Source organism: Mytilus edulis, chromosome 9 (assembly GCF_963676685.1).
Source record: "Mytilus edulis chromosome 9, xbMytEdul2.2, whole genome shotgun sequence".
NCBI lineage: Eukaryota > Metazoa > Mollusca > Bivalvia > Mytilida > Mytilidae > Mytilus > Mytilus edulis.
In genome coordinates this window covers 70480143-70496850 of record NC_092352.1, presented here as the reverse complement: position 1 = coordinate 70496850, position 16708 = coordinate 70480143, and the positions used below count along the sequence as shown (strand labels likewise).

The following is a 16708-nucleotide window of genomic DNA, read 5'->3' as shown; positions in this document are numbered from 1 at the left end:
AATCTTTTTGAAGTTAAAATACAATATTTAGAAAAAAAAATTATGCTTAAAACCGTTTTTCGTCGGGCAAAGTCACCATGTACCCCTACCCAGTATCGGCCTAAAGTGATTCCGTATTATATACCAGCCACTGGAACCGCAATTAGGGCCAATACTTTGTTGGATACCTTATACGTATCTACGTACAGAACACTAGCATGCACATTTTTTTTGGGGGGGGGGGGGGGGGGGGGGCACTGACTATCTAAGAGGAGGACCGCTCAAGTCAAAACTATCAGAAATATATGATTAGGTCAAAAAAGTTTCCATAACTTCTTCGTCTGTCATTTTTCTTGGAATTCCCGGCTGTTTTTATCAACCAAATTTTCTCTTTTGTCACCTTGGTATGAATTCCACTCTTACATTACAGACGGCCATAACTTCACATAAAAATCATACAATATGGGAAAAGATTACATTTTTACCTAAGCAATATAAGAAAAGGTATACATACATTTTTAAAATCTAAACAATATGAAAAGGGCGGGGCAACAGAATCCTAGCGGCACCCCTATCAATTAAGTATTTATTCTACATATGGAGGGAAACACACAGTGCTAATTAAGTTTGGGGCAATATATTTTGTAAACATGACTTTACGGAACAACCATTTAAAACTTCAAGAAGGGGACGGGGGTATGATTTTTCTTAAAAAAATATATTCTGCTCTCCAATTTGATGAATAAAAAAATAACTAAACATGTCCTTAATCAGACAAATACCCCCATACGCCTATCTTTATTATCAAGTTCAATAATTACTCCCTGAGTGGTACACCGCCATTATTTTTTTACGTACATGAACGTCGTTCCGTGACGTTTTTTCTTTTTCTGAAAACCACAAGATTTGCAACGTCATAATCAAAATACGCCACAAACAAAAGAAACAAGGAAAATAGCTGACCACGCACCTTCATTTCAACCATAAGCTGATCTAAGAATGTTGTTGTTATTGGTATTATCACTTTTGCTATTGGAAGGTAAGTAGATTTATTTATTGAAATGCATTTACATGTACTAATTCATGTAATTCTCTTGATTCTTGTCTAACATATCATATGACAAATCAAGTTGGTGTTCACTGACTTGACTTAATTGTGTGCACTTGTCTACTTTCTAGGAGAAGAATGTGTACATAAAGTTCAAATAATTATGACGTCTTGAAAGGCTATTATATTTTGTTTGTTTGACGCCTTACATCAAGGGGTCACATTATAGACAACATGAACCGATCATACACATTCTGATGGGGTCACTGATTTACCATTCTTTCGCGGATAAAGAAATTGGCCGCAAATCTGATTGTTACCTTCCGTCTAAATTCTGATATATACAAACTAATAATTTTATGAAATAAAAGTTTGTTATGAATGTATTCACACAATATTATCCAATGATTGGTTTTATCAGTTGAATGAAGTGAAGTCAAAAGTCTTAAGGTGCGCGGATACACCGGACTGCCCCGTAAAGAAAATATTTCAACTCTCACACTCCCACATTGGCATCGACTCCCTTTGTCTTTATCTTGTTGAACTAAATTCAGATGATCATGAAACGATATTTTATGACATTGAAGTTTATCGTTAGAAACATCGAACTACACAAAACGTGTGTGCAGGTGTTTGAAAACCAATGCGTGTGCAACAACAAGCTTGTGTGGATTACTTTTCCCTTTGTAGAGTTACTGAAACAAAGGTTCACACCCTACTCCAGGCATTGATCCAGCCATTTAAAAAAAAAAGAGTGGAGGTCCTACCAAAGAATAATAGGATCAAATAATGTCCCCATTCAAATGGATTGATCGTCCAAAACAAAAAAGAACGACTTTTAACCACCGGACCCACCACCCTGGACCCACCACTGCTTTATCAGTGCTCAATTGTAATAACCCTTGTTATTTTCTATACACCGGTTTTCCGTTTATAGGACGTATTATCTGTCCGTCACCAATTATCATGAAACCGTAGTGACTTGCTTATATCTATTGACGTAAGCGAGGACATATGCCCCTATTCGATTTTTGAAAAAAATCTATTCGAAATTTCTAAGTTATGAGATTGTATTCGTATTTGAATGGAGAATGTGTTAATGGACGAAGATGAAGCCCAAGCTTGCATTAACGTTGTAAAAGGACGTAACTCAAGAACAGTAACTAAGTGAAGCCAACAATTCGAATTTGATCCGAAATTTGTGGTCATAAGCATTATTTATAAGATTAAACACATTTAAGTTAGAGAATAGAAACCAGTTTCGGGACATACATGTACGTACAGACTTAGAATTTATCGTCATATCGAGCATACAGACGGACAGACGACATACGCATAGACATACATATGACATCATATCTCTTTTACATCATATCTAATTTTATAGTATATACTTAATTCATATTTAATTTTAGATTTTCATTATTGGTTCATGGAAATAAAGTTTGAGTTTGTTTTTCCATTTGAACAGAAATGGTTTAACTAGTAAGAAGTATTTCATAAACAAATGAATTCTTGGGCTTCTTTGATATGCTGATTCTATCAAACTTTTATTTTGGATATTGGACCATAATAGGTAAATGTTCCATTTCAAATTTTTCGACCACATTTATTTCGTGTCACAAACCCATGATATATAAAAAATTCAATCAAAATTCAAATGCAGAGCTGTTTTAATCTTAAATATGTTGTCTATACTTGCTCAACTGTTCAGGGTTCGACCTCTGCAGGAAAATCCGATTTGCTGTCTCTCTGACAACCTCTTGTTAATTGTTTGCCTTTGAACCCATAAGGAACAAAATTAAAACATCTCAATGGTTTCCTATCATTTTTTATTTGAGGAAATCATCATTTTCATCTTTGTTTACATATACATGTATTCTATGATCACTAGCACCAGTCATGACAAAATCACCAGCACAGAACTTTCCCTCGCAAACCAACCTTACCCCCGTCCCGTGAATTAGTAACTACTATGAAAGTGATATACACGGGGACTGATAGTCCGCTGAAAAAAGTTTCGGCCCTGCTGCCGGTGGTAGTTACATAATGTTTTGTTCTTTTGTTGGTTTTTTCTGTATGATGTATTGTAAAATTATTATGTTGATTTATGTATGTCTTCAACCCATTATTCGATGCCTTTTATTGCAGCGGATATATTAATTGATTGATTACTGGATTTTTAAAAGTTCAGTGGCAAATATTTCATGCTCGTTCAGGACGACAAGTAATCAATAAAAATGTCCTTTAATAGGGGCCGTTCCGGAATGAATGACTGGAAATTTATACTGCCACTGTAAAATGAGGATACGTTCTTTGCAAAAGATCACCTTGGGACCAATCAAAGTGTTTTAACGTGTGGAGTGCATTTCATAAATTCGACATGAGGCATCAGAAATTTACGTCCCTATTATAAACTGATGTGACTGCGTATTTATACATCTCGCAAGCCAACACGGACCCCAACTTTGGCAAGGTTTTTACTGCCGGTAGGAAAATGACCAAGGATATAAAAAAAAAAAGAAGATATGGTATGATTGCCAATGAGACAACTCTCCACAACTTGCAAGAGACCAAAATAACACAGAAATTAACAACTAATAGGTCACCGTGTTTCCGTATTTTTATTCTCCTCTCTGACACCCTTATGATGTTTTGTGTGTGTGTGTGTAAAAAAATAAGGGGAGGGCAGATATAACAAGGTTAATAAAAACATATATAGAAGAGAGCATACATGATACAGAAAGAATAAGAAATCTTGGAATGAAAGAGATGCTTCTTCATAAAAATGAGGAAGAGATCGGTCACTATCATGTTTAACCCTGCTACATTCTGAGTAACCCCAAGGGTGACTGGGGTATAGAAATATGGTCACTTGGTCTTCTCCCGACCGGCAGTAAAACGCTTGCTGAAGTGGGGCGTCCGTTTGGCTGTGCGGGATGTATTAAGTTCGCAGTCACGTCCGTCAGAAGGGGACGTTAAATCCGATGCCTCGTGTAAAGAGAGTGTCACGCTCTTTGCACGTTAAGAACCCATGCAACAACTCTTTGAGGGGTCCGTAGGTGGCCTGTTGCAAGGCAAAATTTCTGTCCCTATCCAATATACCCTCATTTTCCAGTGGCAGTCCAAATTTCCCCGACCATCATCCTAGATGGCCTCTATTACAACAACCTACCTATTGTATTTATTGTGAACTTGTTCTCGTCCTGAATATGCATGAAATATTTGCCACTGGACGTTAAGCAACCAACAATCAATCAATCAATCAATCATTCTGAGTAAGCGAGATTTTCCCAAGTCAGGAGACTGTAATTTAGTGGTTATCGTTAGCTCTCTCAATGCGTTTAACATTGTTGAAGGCCACAAAAAGACATGTAGTTGCTTAAATTTACGTTTTTTGGTCTCTGGTGAATAGTAGTCTCGTGGGCAAACATACCACACGCGACATATCAGAAACAGGAGCGATGAGAGATCGGTTTTTAATTAGATTGGAGGGACGAAAGATACCTAAGGGACAGTCAAACTCATAAATCTAAAACAAACTGACAACGCCATGGCTAAAAATGAAAAAGACAAACAGAAAAACAATAGTAAACATGACACAACATAGAAAACTAAAGCATAAACAACACGAACCCCACCAAAAACTAGGGGTGATCTCAGGTGCTCCGGAAGGGTAAGCATATCCTGCTCCACATGTGGCACCCGTCGTGTTGCTTATGTGATTACAAATCCGGTAAATAGTCTAATTCGGTAGGTCACATTCATGAAAGGGAAGGGGGTTTTAGTTACGACGTAAGGAACATATCCGATATCATTTGTGAAACGGTTATTCCATAACGTTCAACCAACTCGTGATGGCGTCCGTAATAAAAATAGACGGCCACTGTAAATGTGTAAACAATCTAAATTGGGCTTATCAAATCTGTGTTGGAAATATTGGAAAAGTTTTGTGCAAATTGTTTCATCTGCATACCATATTTTAGTCGTCTATTGAGGTATGGTGGTGAAAAAAAAATGATGTATCACTAGCATGTTCGTTGTTATTAATATTTATATAAAATCTTTTTTTAATCAAAATCTGCAGCTATCATCCTTGAATGAAGTATTTTACAGTTACGATTTTTTTTTAAGTGATTTGTCCACAAGTTACCATTATCTTTTTTTAGGTTTTTAGGAGTTGGGTTTTATCTTCCTTAAATTTTCGATGATTAGTATTTCGATAACGAGATCATATATGATATTGACAAGAAACACGCACAACAAACCAATTACAGATAAACCCAGCGGCTGAGTAATTCTTGAAGCAATACGTTTACACGGAGAAATGTATAGCAGACAACGATTTTATCTATTTCTACCTCCGCCATATTTGGATCGTGGTAACTGTGTAGTGATTTCAGCTTAAACTTTTATTAACAAATCATTTTCAAATCATTCCATGCAAAATTCTAAGTAAACCATTCATTAAGAAATTACGTTAGACATACAAATAAATTGCTCAAAAATCATACAATGGAAGTAAATCCCAAAGAAATCAGTTTTGGAGAATTTCGTGAATTTTGATTTGTATATATATGATTTTTTTAAACAATTGTAATCAGTAGTGTTTTGAAAAACGTAGTTAGTAAATATGCAATTTTTGTTGAACAAAATTATGAACAGAAATTTCGTTCATTACTTCATTGTTTGGATAAAATTGCAGTTCGAAAGATGAATTGATAACGTCATTTTTTAAAAGTGTTCAAATCATGTTGTATACACTGAAATCCTGGTTTTCCCCTTTACCAATGGATGATTGCCTTTAACCAACGCAAAAAAAGAAAGGTCAACCAACTCTGTTTGGCATGTTTTGCACCTTTTGATTTTGCCTTTGTTCCAACCATAACAGTGTGTTTTGGCAATTATGCGAGTGACACTTTTATATTTTTTCTGTAGCCGATTATTTGGCTTTTAAGTTTATGGTTAACATTTATGGCATGCATCTATGTGCAATAGCATTCGGCATTTTGATTGACAGTTGCCATTGAGGTCGTAAACATGTCTCGCAAATGACGTTGCGTTATCAAATTTATTCTAATATTGACGTTGCATTGACACTACATTTTGATCTACCTGGTCATTGATGGTCAGCAACAAATCCCGTATGCCGGTATCGTTGTCGGGGGACAGTAAGATGAGTTTTATCGTCAAATTGTCAGGTTGCAGCACGTTCACGTTTTCCTATTTGCAAAATTCTTATGCGCTAATTCATTTTTTTATTCCTCAGTCTTGTCTATATGGAGAGGCAACATGGTTTAACCGATTTACGTGTGGCCATGGATTGAAAGAACTGTTTCACGGAGAGAGAAAAAACAAAAAAACATATTTTATGCCTTGGGTTCAAAATTTCTTGCGACTTCAATAATCCGCTATGATAAATAACCACAGAATAGTCACATGTTCATTTTATAAAGTGGAAGAAGTGTGGTAAGCATGAATAATAGTGGTATGAGGATCAATCGTGATTTGGTAAAAAAAATTTAAAAAAAAAACGAGTGATGCGTTTTTTAAGTCAGTCAGTATATATCATTATGTCGAACCTAGGACTGGTTGAGTGGTCTCGTGCGCCGGACAAAGTACCTGGCGATTGGGTGCCACGATATCTTAGTGTCAGTGGCATGAGTTCGAATTCCGGCCAGGGAAGAACAAAAATGGCCATACACTTCTGTATATATAAACACACGTTGTTCATAGGTTACTTAAATTGACTTTTTTTTATTTTGATATCATAGTATACATTTATGTCCATTTCTGGATAAAGTATAATAGAATTGCTTTTATTGTAGGGCAAGCAAGAAGCCCAATGAGTGCAAGATATTTTAATGATGGTATCCCATCATTTCCGAATCCAGAAAAATGTGAAATATATTTGAATAAAGCTTTCGAATGTAAGGAGCGACCTTCAATAGGAAAGTACATAAACACTCAGGGTGCGAATGGTGAAAAATTGGGAACTACATTCCTGGATCTTGTCAATGCTCGAAAAACTACCATAGAAAAAGCAATTGTAGCAGATATGTGCAGGTATGGAATTCCACATTTTAGAGGATTTCCGACTTTTGACTCCGGAATGTATATTTTTCGACAGGTTAGCTTCTTTGTGGTTAGACATCCTGGTACTCGGTTAAGCAAGAGAAATGTAAATAAGTAAATTCAAGATTTTCATTGGTACCATTTTGAAGGAAGATTACTATCTAACACTTTCTATAAATGACTTAGAATCATTCGAAAGCCTTTAGGTTTTAACTTTCCCGCCAAATTGTACCGTTTATATTTTTGATGTTACTTCTTTTGGTTGCACGTAGTTGACCGATTTCCAGGATGTTTTACCACAGAGTATGTAACCTGTCGAGAAAATATAGAACCCGGAGTCAAAAGTTGATTATATGAAAATAGACTATTTTAATAGTTATCAGATAGGACAGAGCTGGAGGCTGTTTATTCCTTAAAATATCTAAGAAATAATACTAACATGCTATGCTCTATAGATATTATACGTTTGCTTTGTGTAGAATATCAACAAATATATTTCTAAGAGTGTTAAGATAAATATTTAGCATGGCATTATAAAATTATTTCGATTCTGATAGGAAAATTTTCGCGATTTTATAATTATTGCCTTTCAGTTGAAAGGTTTGATTTGGATTCGCGTGTATTTTTTTTTCGCGATAATAAACCAACAGCGAAATTCGTGAAAATAAGTACAATTACAGTATACGGTTCGCTACTAACCCCCTACGGATCTATAGACGGTTAGTACAATCCATAGGGGTGATGCCGGAGGCCGAATCCCCTATGGATTTTATTCACCCTCTATGGATCCGTAGTGGTCAGTTAGTCAGTAGTTAACCGTATAACGAATTTATCATATATACTTAGACTAAATAACATATGATTTTTACCATATGATTAGATAATAGCATTAAAATTACGTAAATTCCATATTTTTCGAATTGGTGCCTAGCGGGCTGATATGAAAAGTTGATCATATGCTTCGACTTTTATCACATGCCTTTCCGTAACGTTATTGCATGGCATTCTGGTAATACTCGGCAAATTCCGGACAATACACCTCAATGGTACGTTTTCAGTGTAAAGCATTACAAGGTAGGGTACAAAACAATTATTTGGATACTGGAAAGTATATTGTGTAAAATGAAGAAAAAAAAACCCCACAAAAAACAAACAAATGATAAAATAAATGCATTTTTAAAAGTTTCAAACAGAAAGTTACTTTAAAAATGTTGACTTTTCCAAACAGTGAGTGTTCATTATGCATGTTGTTGAATTATTTTTTTTATCGTTCTTATTAAAAACTATATTACTGCTGTTTTTCTTCTCTGTTCGTGAACTTTTCACTCTTTGAACTTCTATTTGAGAACCACGTAAAAAGATATGAAATTAAACATTAATCTGCTATTTTTCTTCAATAATGAAGCATAATTATGCGGCTCTTGGACTGATAGCGAACCTAGGGTTGATACATGTAAAACATGCGATATGAAAAATGCCATGTTATAGTCTGATAATATTATGTATTATGTTAAACTTATTAAACGATTTATTTTAATTTCCTAGCGTCTAGTGAGCAACATCAACGAAAGTGTTCATCTCCGGCGGTAAAAAAAAACCCCAACTTGGTGACGCGAATCACGAGCAACCAATGTTTTATTGTTAGACGAATTTGTTTCCAAAGTGGAAGAAGTCTTCTTCGAACTCCCATACAATGTATCAGAATTTCCGTCCAAATACAAAATAAATAGATAATTATATAATTTATAGATCTATCATTTATGTTTTTTTTAAACCAGATGCATTTTCTCATTCTCATCTCATCGGAGAGATGAGACGAGAACGAGAAAAAACACAGTGTTTTAAAAACAAATGATATATTTATCGCAATTGTGTGTATTTTCATACAAATTACAGCAAACAATATATCTTATACATAATTGAATGCATTTTCTTCCTTTTTTGACACTTTTTTTCGAGCAGGCTTTATATAAATTTTACATATAATAAGTCACATAAAGACTTTCACAGATTTGAAAATGGCTTTTGAAGTGATCATCTCAGGAGTCGATTCAGCCATTTAAAAAAAAGGGGGGAGGGGTCCAACCATATGTCCACATTCAAATGCATTGATCATCCAAAAAAAAGCAGGTGGGTAACCGTTTTAATCGAATCGAGTCGAGTGAGAATGAAAATTATCACATAAAAAGATCAAAGGAAAAATACACATAATGATGCTATTAAGGAGGTTTGCTATTTCATTTTCAAAATAACAAGCTTTTTCAGAACACTAGTATATATATTGATAGGGGATTAATAAAGTAACCGAAAAAGCAAAGAAAAATATATAGGTCAATGTACTTGTTTTCGCGATATTAGCCATTGAAATTTTGCTAGGAAAATGTTCTCTCTTGATTTTTCATAGATTTATCATTGACAAGTTTAAGTTCTCAAAAACTATTAAAAAATAACAAGGATTAAAAAATTAGAAAATACAAGTAAAAGATATATAAACAGAAAAATGTGGATCAATGGACAAAAATTGTTAAGGCATTCAAATGGATAAAACCAGAGGATTCCGAAAATCTGACAAATCATAAAACATGACAAGCATACATCCTTAAAAGTACTATTATATCATATATATCTATTATTTGTATTTAGCAAATTCATATAATAATACAAAGTTATATGAGAATACACATATTGAGGTGTTGGTCAAAGAAACACCAAACCCAAGTCACAAAATCATATGTTCTTTGCCCAGATTTAGAGTGAATATAAATGTTAAAATTTATAAGAATATCTAGTTTTAACAATATGCTTGCAGGGTCAGTAAATGCCATATGGCGGTGAGAGCCAGCGAAACTCAGGCCAATCATGCGTTTATTTATGCTGAAACCGTATATATTTACTGCACACTTTGGAAGATAATATTAGTTGCATAGTGTGCCAATCTAATTAAAAACCAATCTCTCATCGCTCCCGTTTTCTGATATGTCGCGTGGGAGATCTAACGAAACCCGTTTTGAGGTCACATGTGAGTGACCTCGTAGGTGTGTCTTTTTCGACCAATGAAAATGAGTCTTCCACGATTTTGGAAGTTTATCGTGAGGTAAAGGGATGTAACTCATTTTATTTACGAAGAAACCGTCAGTCAAAAGCATTCATAAACTTTTTTGATTGGCTTATTGATAGGTCGTCAACTCATTTGCATATCATTATAAATTCATAACTTCTAGTTCACTCACATGTGACCTCAAAGCGGGTTTCGTTAGATCTCCCACGCGGCATATCAGAAAACGGGAGCGATGAGAGATCGGTTTTTAATTAGATTGATAGTGTGCTAGTGACCTAATACGGTATATAAGAGGTCAGTAAATTCCATATGTCAGGATTGAGAGCAAAACTCGAATCCACATATGGAATTTACTGACCCCCTATATATACCGTATTACGTCACTAGCACACTATGTAACGAATTTATCTTACCGACTATTTTAACGTGTATAATTTAGACTGGTGACCTATCAAAATGAGCAAGTCTTCACTGTTAGCATTAGGAAACTACTTCTATTGATGCTACACAAACAGATACCAACAATAACAACTTGTTAGGTTTAAATGTGTTTTGTGAATTTATATCCATCTTAATCATCATTTTCTTCGTCTGTTGAAACCTTTAAAAAAAATTCTCAGTACCGTTTTGTTTTTATAAAGGGACGTAACACCACTACTAACTGTGTGTGAAATAAGCCACGCCTCCCTTAATTCTTACCTTATTTGGGATATAAAGGGAAGTAACACCACTACTAACCGTGTATGAAATAAGCCCCGCCTCCCTACTAACCTAATATGAAATATACACAGTCTCCACGCGGACGCTTTTAACCAATCATACTCCTAGAAATGTATAGGAGGTAAGATTATTGTTCTTACCTGATTATCTTTTAGTAATTTAAACGTAGTTGTAAAAAAAAATCAGTTGTTGTTGTAATAATTAATAGGTGTCAAAACCAGTACATGATTTTGTTTAAAAGCTTGAAGATTGGAATATAAAATTCGTATGTTTACAATTCGTATGCTAAGACCAACACCGTGTTATTTCTGTAAAGGAACGTAACTCTAGACTAAGTTACTAACTTCCTTTTTTTTTTACCACGAATCTAACATTTGAAATAAACCACGCACACTGACCTAATATTACATTTACACGGTTCCGATTTTGTAAACTTTTAACCAATGATTTTCCTAGAAGTGTCTAGTAGGGAAGATAAAATCGAATATCCGTGTTCATCTATATCTCCGCTCAACTCACAACTGTTTTTCCCGGCTCTAACAAAACTTGTATTACTATGTTTAAAATCATTATTTGTCTTGCAGTTACTATGTTGGTGTGTCTGCTTGTATGAAGGCTACCATTTATAATTATATTGGAAAATATTGCCCAGCAGCGCGCTATCAGGTTGCAAAGTCATATCAGATCGTTTCCTCGGCGGTTTGTTCCAAAATAGCAGAAGGTAAGCCAATAGAATAATTATAATAAGATTTTATTTCTAGATTAATTTAAAAAAAAAAAGGCCAGAGTCAAGCGCAAAAAAAAAGCGACGGGGTTAAACATGAATACTACTAGTCTATATAGATGTGCGTTTTTTCTTCAAAATACTCATTTGTGGCGCTTAAATACGTAAACTTTACAAAACTTGTGTAGATTTTTTTTGATTTTTTTTTGTTAAATTGGCATTTTAAGGGGAGGTAACTCTAAAACATGAATCTACATGGAACTTTCCTATTTTGTATTTTAGACGGAAAAAACGTACGGTGACCCTATCTATTCATTTGATATTCTCAAAGCATTGTCTGAGAGCTATCTTTTCTTAAAATATGCAAATATTTGTACTTTTTTCACCTCCTTTATAGGAGTACGATGTTTAATATTTAGCCTGGGGTCCTGGCTAATCTTGTCGACACACAGCTAGATTGGACCGGGATGCTCTGACGTCCCACGGCCCCAGCTTGTCTGGCAAAACAGCCGTTGGACGTCAGAGTTATCTGGAACTACCATGTGTGATTACGTCAAATAAATCAAAAAAAAATACTACGTTTTGGCAAAGTACTATGAACGAATTCTATCATTTTTATTTTAGACTCCCATTCCACCTTAATATTAATTACAAATAGCATTCATGTTGCATCTTAGCAGATCTATGTTATTTTGGTGAATCTGGTTCTTTACAGATCTTGAAGAGATGGTTCAATGTGCCAACCACGATAATGGCATTTTAGTTACGTTCGCAAGCTGCATGTATGGAGCATATAGTTTTATAAAGGCACATCCAGGAAGACATCCTGCCAGGTATGAATTTAAAGATTTTACCATATCCTTATCTGATTATAAATTTTTTTTTGTGTACACGAACAAGGCTATATCAAGGTGTTTATCGATAGTTATAGGATTTATAAGAGTGTTGGGCCTGCTCTAAAGATTTTTATCTTAGTAAAAAATCAAACCTTACTCAATAGAGGTTTCATCTACATCATAGAACATGTCTTTGAGGTGTGAAAGTACACCCTAGTTTTCTAATCGTGTTTTACTATGAAGCATTTTATATTTTGTTAATTAAGGTAGTTCAGGGGTATTACCGCAATCTTGAATTGTACAATCACAGTAAATAATCGGTCTAGTTCTTTGCCCAAAGCTGCAAATTTCGATTTTTACTTGTAGCAAGAAAACAAGTTCGGTGACACCATTTCTTATTTTTATTTTCTTAAAATATATTATTAAAATCCGATCTCCTCAATTTTTATTTCAAAATTTTGTCTCAATGATTTCTTTTTATGCACAAAGAGGTGTTTTTCATGAACAATCTTAGCAAATTTTGGCAATTTTGAACGACTCGTACCTTAAAAATAGCGCGGTGAATCATACTTTTTATCATTTAAAAAAAAAAAAAAGCATATGGTAAAATCTTTATTTTGGCAAAGTATAAGAATATTCTGTATTTTTTTTTCTATATCCTTGAACTACCTTGGGTTAAGTAATGTAATCGAGTATCTTTTGTGGATAAGTGATAGTGATTAGTGGAACAGTCATGATGAAGGCAATTTTGGGAAAAAGAGATATATACGTATAGATTAATACATGGCCTTTTCTATATCGCTCCGGTTACCGTATCATCATTAGACCCCCATATCAGCCCGAGGTTTTAGCCGAAGGATGCAACCAGGACCGATAAAATGAAAAGGACATTATATAATCCTTTTATATTCACTACCGATGCACAAACGCACCCAGGCTGATAATCCCATATCAGCCCGACCACGTGGATGTGATTGCATGGCAAGTTTACTTCCCTTTAAATCCACAAATTTCTACACAAAATGTCTGTTCAAGTCAGGAATATGACAGCTTTTTTTCAATTCATCCATTGATACATGTATGTTTAACTTTTTATTTTGCCATTAACAAAATGTCTGTTCAAATCAGGAATAAGACAGCTTTTTTTCAATTCATCCATTGATACATGTATGTTTAACTTTTTATTTTGCCATTAACAAAATGTCTGTTCAAATCAGGAATAAGACAGCTTTTTTTCAATTCATCCATTGATACATATATGTTTAACTTTTTATTTTGCCATTTGATAAAGGCATTTCCGTTTTAAATTTTCATTAGAGTTCGATATTTTTTTTTATATTTTACCTTTTTTGTATATATCTAAATAAACCCACCATAGACACCACGAATTAAATTGTGTATATATAGCATTTGAGATTTCAATATTTTCGTTCCAAAATTAGTATTGAACAGCATGCAGAGATTCATGTATTTATTACATTGGTTGCAATGAATTACATTGATTTCCCAGTTAAATAAAAACCGATAATTTCACATGTGAAATAAACGTGGTTATTTCACTCTCTGAAGTAATGCATCAAAAGGCGTTGTCAAGACGTCGATAACGGCGGAGCAAAACAAATTGTGATTGCGTAGAAAAAGATATAGTTTCTTAGATGTTTTACATTAATTTCTTTAAAAGAAGCCATTTGCCAATGTAATAAGAAAATTACTAATTAAAGAATTCAAATATCGAAAAATATTCAACTCGTGACCGAACAACACTGATAATATACTCATGTCATGCGCTACGCGCATTCACGAATTAATGTGTTGTTCGGTCACTCGTTGAATCATTTTCTCTATTTGAATTCATCAATTTAGTTATTAAATAAATAGTAATCTTTATTACAAAATTACATCCATAAGGGTAAAGCAGTGCAACATGTACAAACAAACAATTATACAATTAAATACAATACAACACAAGACAATACAATGTAGTAAATATATTTTAAGAATTTTATTATCAAATTTATATCATCAAAAAGTCAATTTATTCCTTTCACTGGATTATAGATATAGACGTTTATTATAAAAGTAATATTTCAACTGCAGGAAACAAATAGGAAGTTGAATTGGCAATTTTTTTAACTGTAATTTCATATATATTTGCTCAAAATAAACATGCCGATGAAATAATTGTCTTTCTTTTTTGGCCCAAAGGACTTTTTGATATAAATAATATGTATACTTTCCCTGTTCAATTACTGCATGTCAGGGGCGTAGCTAGAAAGAAACGATGTGGAAGCAACTACCGCCGAGCCTATAATGCAGATTTTTTTTTCGGTTTTCGGTCATAGGACGGTTAAAAGAGGAGCTATATGTAGATAAAAATTTATGAATGTAAAACTATTAAAAAATCTTCTGAATATAGTAATACATAAACAACACATATTTGTGATACAGAATTTACTCAAAATTGTCCAAAACTCTGCTCTTCGGGTCTGGGCAGAAACAAACTTCTCTATTACTTTGTCAACATTCACACTCAAATCCCGATGAATATGCAGTAATGCTATGTAACTTTCGTTGTTCATTGTTGATCGTACATTTGTTTTCAATTACATACGTAGTAAGTTTACCGTGACTGATAGATCTCAGGGCCATCATGGCATGGTAGCACTCGCGAGATGTTATAAACCAGCGTACGTGTTCGGCATCGAGCGACCTCCCAATTGAATTCGTTAAAATTACATGCTAGGTCAGTTTCGTATGTTTCAGACAATATTGAGATTTGTTCGTTTGTGATATTTCCTACAACACGATGAAGCAGGTACAGCACAAAGAAGCGATTTTCTGATATAAACTTGACGCGACTCCACTGTCCAGTTGCCTTATCAAATGGTATATGAACGCAAAAAATAATTAGACTTTCCAATACTGTTTTGGCGTGGTTGCAGGGTGATTGTCTCCGGTAGTCTGTCAACCACATCGCCTCGACATATTTTCAACGATATCGAAGGGATCTGATAATTAATGCCGATTGGTACATCTCATTCCCAACTGATGAACTGTACACTGTAAAATGTGCTCCAAAACTTCATATCTTTATTCTTAGACTGAGTATTACAAATTCAAAAGTAAAAATCTTGTAAAAGATACAAGTAACCTTCCGATTTTGTCATAATCTCAACAAAAAAAAAAATATTTTGAAACCAAATGTCGTTATTTAATGATATTTCATCAATTAAAAAAAAGTGACGACATAGGTGTTTCCTTTAACATTCAATTTATAAATTTTTATTTTGCCATTTCTTTTTTTTGAATACCGAATCAATGTGAACGCAACTTCGGAGCTACGATCTTTTTCTGAATGAACAGCTTCATCAACACTTGTAACTAGGTTGTCAAACTAATATCCGGGATAGACGGAAAAGACACCAACAGTCTCCGATTCCGATTGACCAACTCATCCTTCTCTCTTCTGCTTTTTTTTGTTTTTTTTGTTTGTTTTGTGAAAACGACGTGGATGCACGTACTGTCGTGCCTCCGGGTAGCTACACCCCTGCATGTGACCCTGTGTAGTGTGAATATAACATATCTCGATATTATATGTCAACCATGTTTTCAGGGAACAAAAACATTGTGCACTTATATATATACATCTTTGTGGGATATTCTTCGATGAGATATTCCGAAATACCGTAATCACAACAGTAACCTATACTATTCACTATCTTATTAACAAAATGATTTCACAAGCGACACAGCATTACAATAACCTAATTGGTACTCATAAAATCCATGTTAAACCCATTGTTATACTGTATATTAGTAGATGGTTACAAAAATGTAAAAGTTGTCTCCCTTTGACCATAAAAAAAACCTCAGAATCCAATGAATATTTGATTTTCCTTATACAATGTTGAAGAAAACCTCTGAATGTTCAACCATGTTACATTTAAACACCAAGTTAAATGAGTTATTGTATATATAAGGCCTAATAAAACAACAAAAACATAATATCATTCTGGATTTTTTTATTTACAGTATGATTGATCGGTATCGGGATTGTTTCTACCAGTTTGAAAGCTGTCCAAAGCAGATGATGACATGGGATACGATTAACATGTTTAATGAATACCATAATGATATTAGTTTTTTGTTGAGCGCCGGTTTGGGAATACAAATATGAATATAAATATAATAATCAAAATATCAATTGTATCCACCATATTTTAGTTATTGGTATTACAATGAAATACACTGCTGTTTTGAATTTTTTT

The 16708-nt window shown here is 34.0% G+C and overlaps 1 protein-coding gene across 1 annotated transcript; it reads left to right on the top strand.

Annotated features, from left to right (window-relative positions):
* Window positions 1-866: 866 nt before the first annotated feature.
* LOC139488934 (uncharacterized) lies at window positions 867-16693 on the top strand. Its single transcript, XM_071274916.1, has 5 exons — window positions 867-1018; window positions 6856-7093; window positions 11465-11601; window positions 12320-12437; window positions 16473-16693. Exons 1-5 carry the CDS (start codon window positions 979-981, stop codon window positions 16615-16617), a joined length of 678 nt encoding a protein of 225 aa, XP_071131017.1. The 5' UTR covers window positions 867-978; the 3' UTR covers window positions 16618-16693.
* The last annotated feature ends 15 nt before the right edge of the window (window positions 16694-16708 follow it).

Excerpts from the sequence above, each read along its gene's own strand:
- LOC139488934 (XM_071274916.1), top strand. The coding sequence starts at position 979 with ATGTTGTTGTTATTGGTATTATCACTTTTGCTATTGGAAG. Across the intron at positions 1,019-6,855 it reads ATCACTTTTGCTATTGGAAG|GGCAAGCAAGAAGCCCAATG; the intron begins GTAAGTAGATTT and ends CTTTTATTGTAG. Across the intron at positions 7,094-11,464 it reads ATTGTAGCAGATATGTGCAG|TTACTATGTTGGTGTGTCTG; the intron begins GTATGGAATTCC and ends TTTGTCTTGCAG.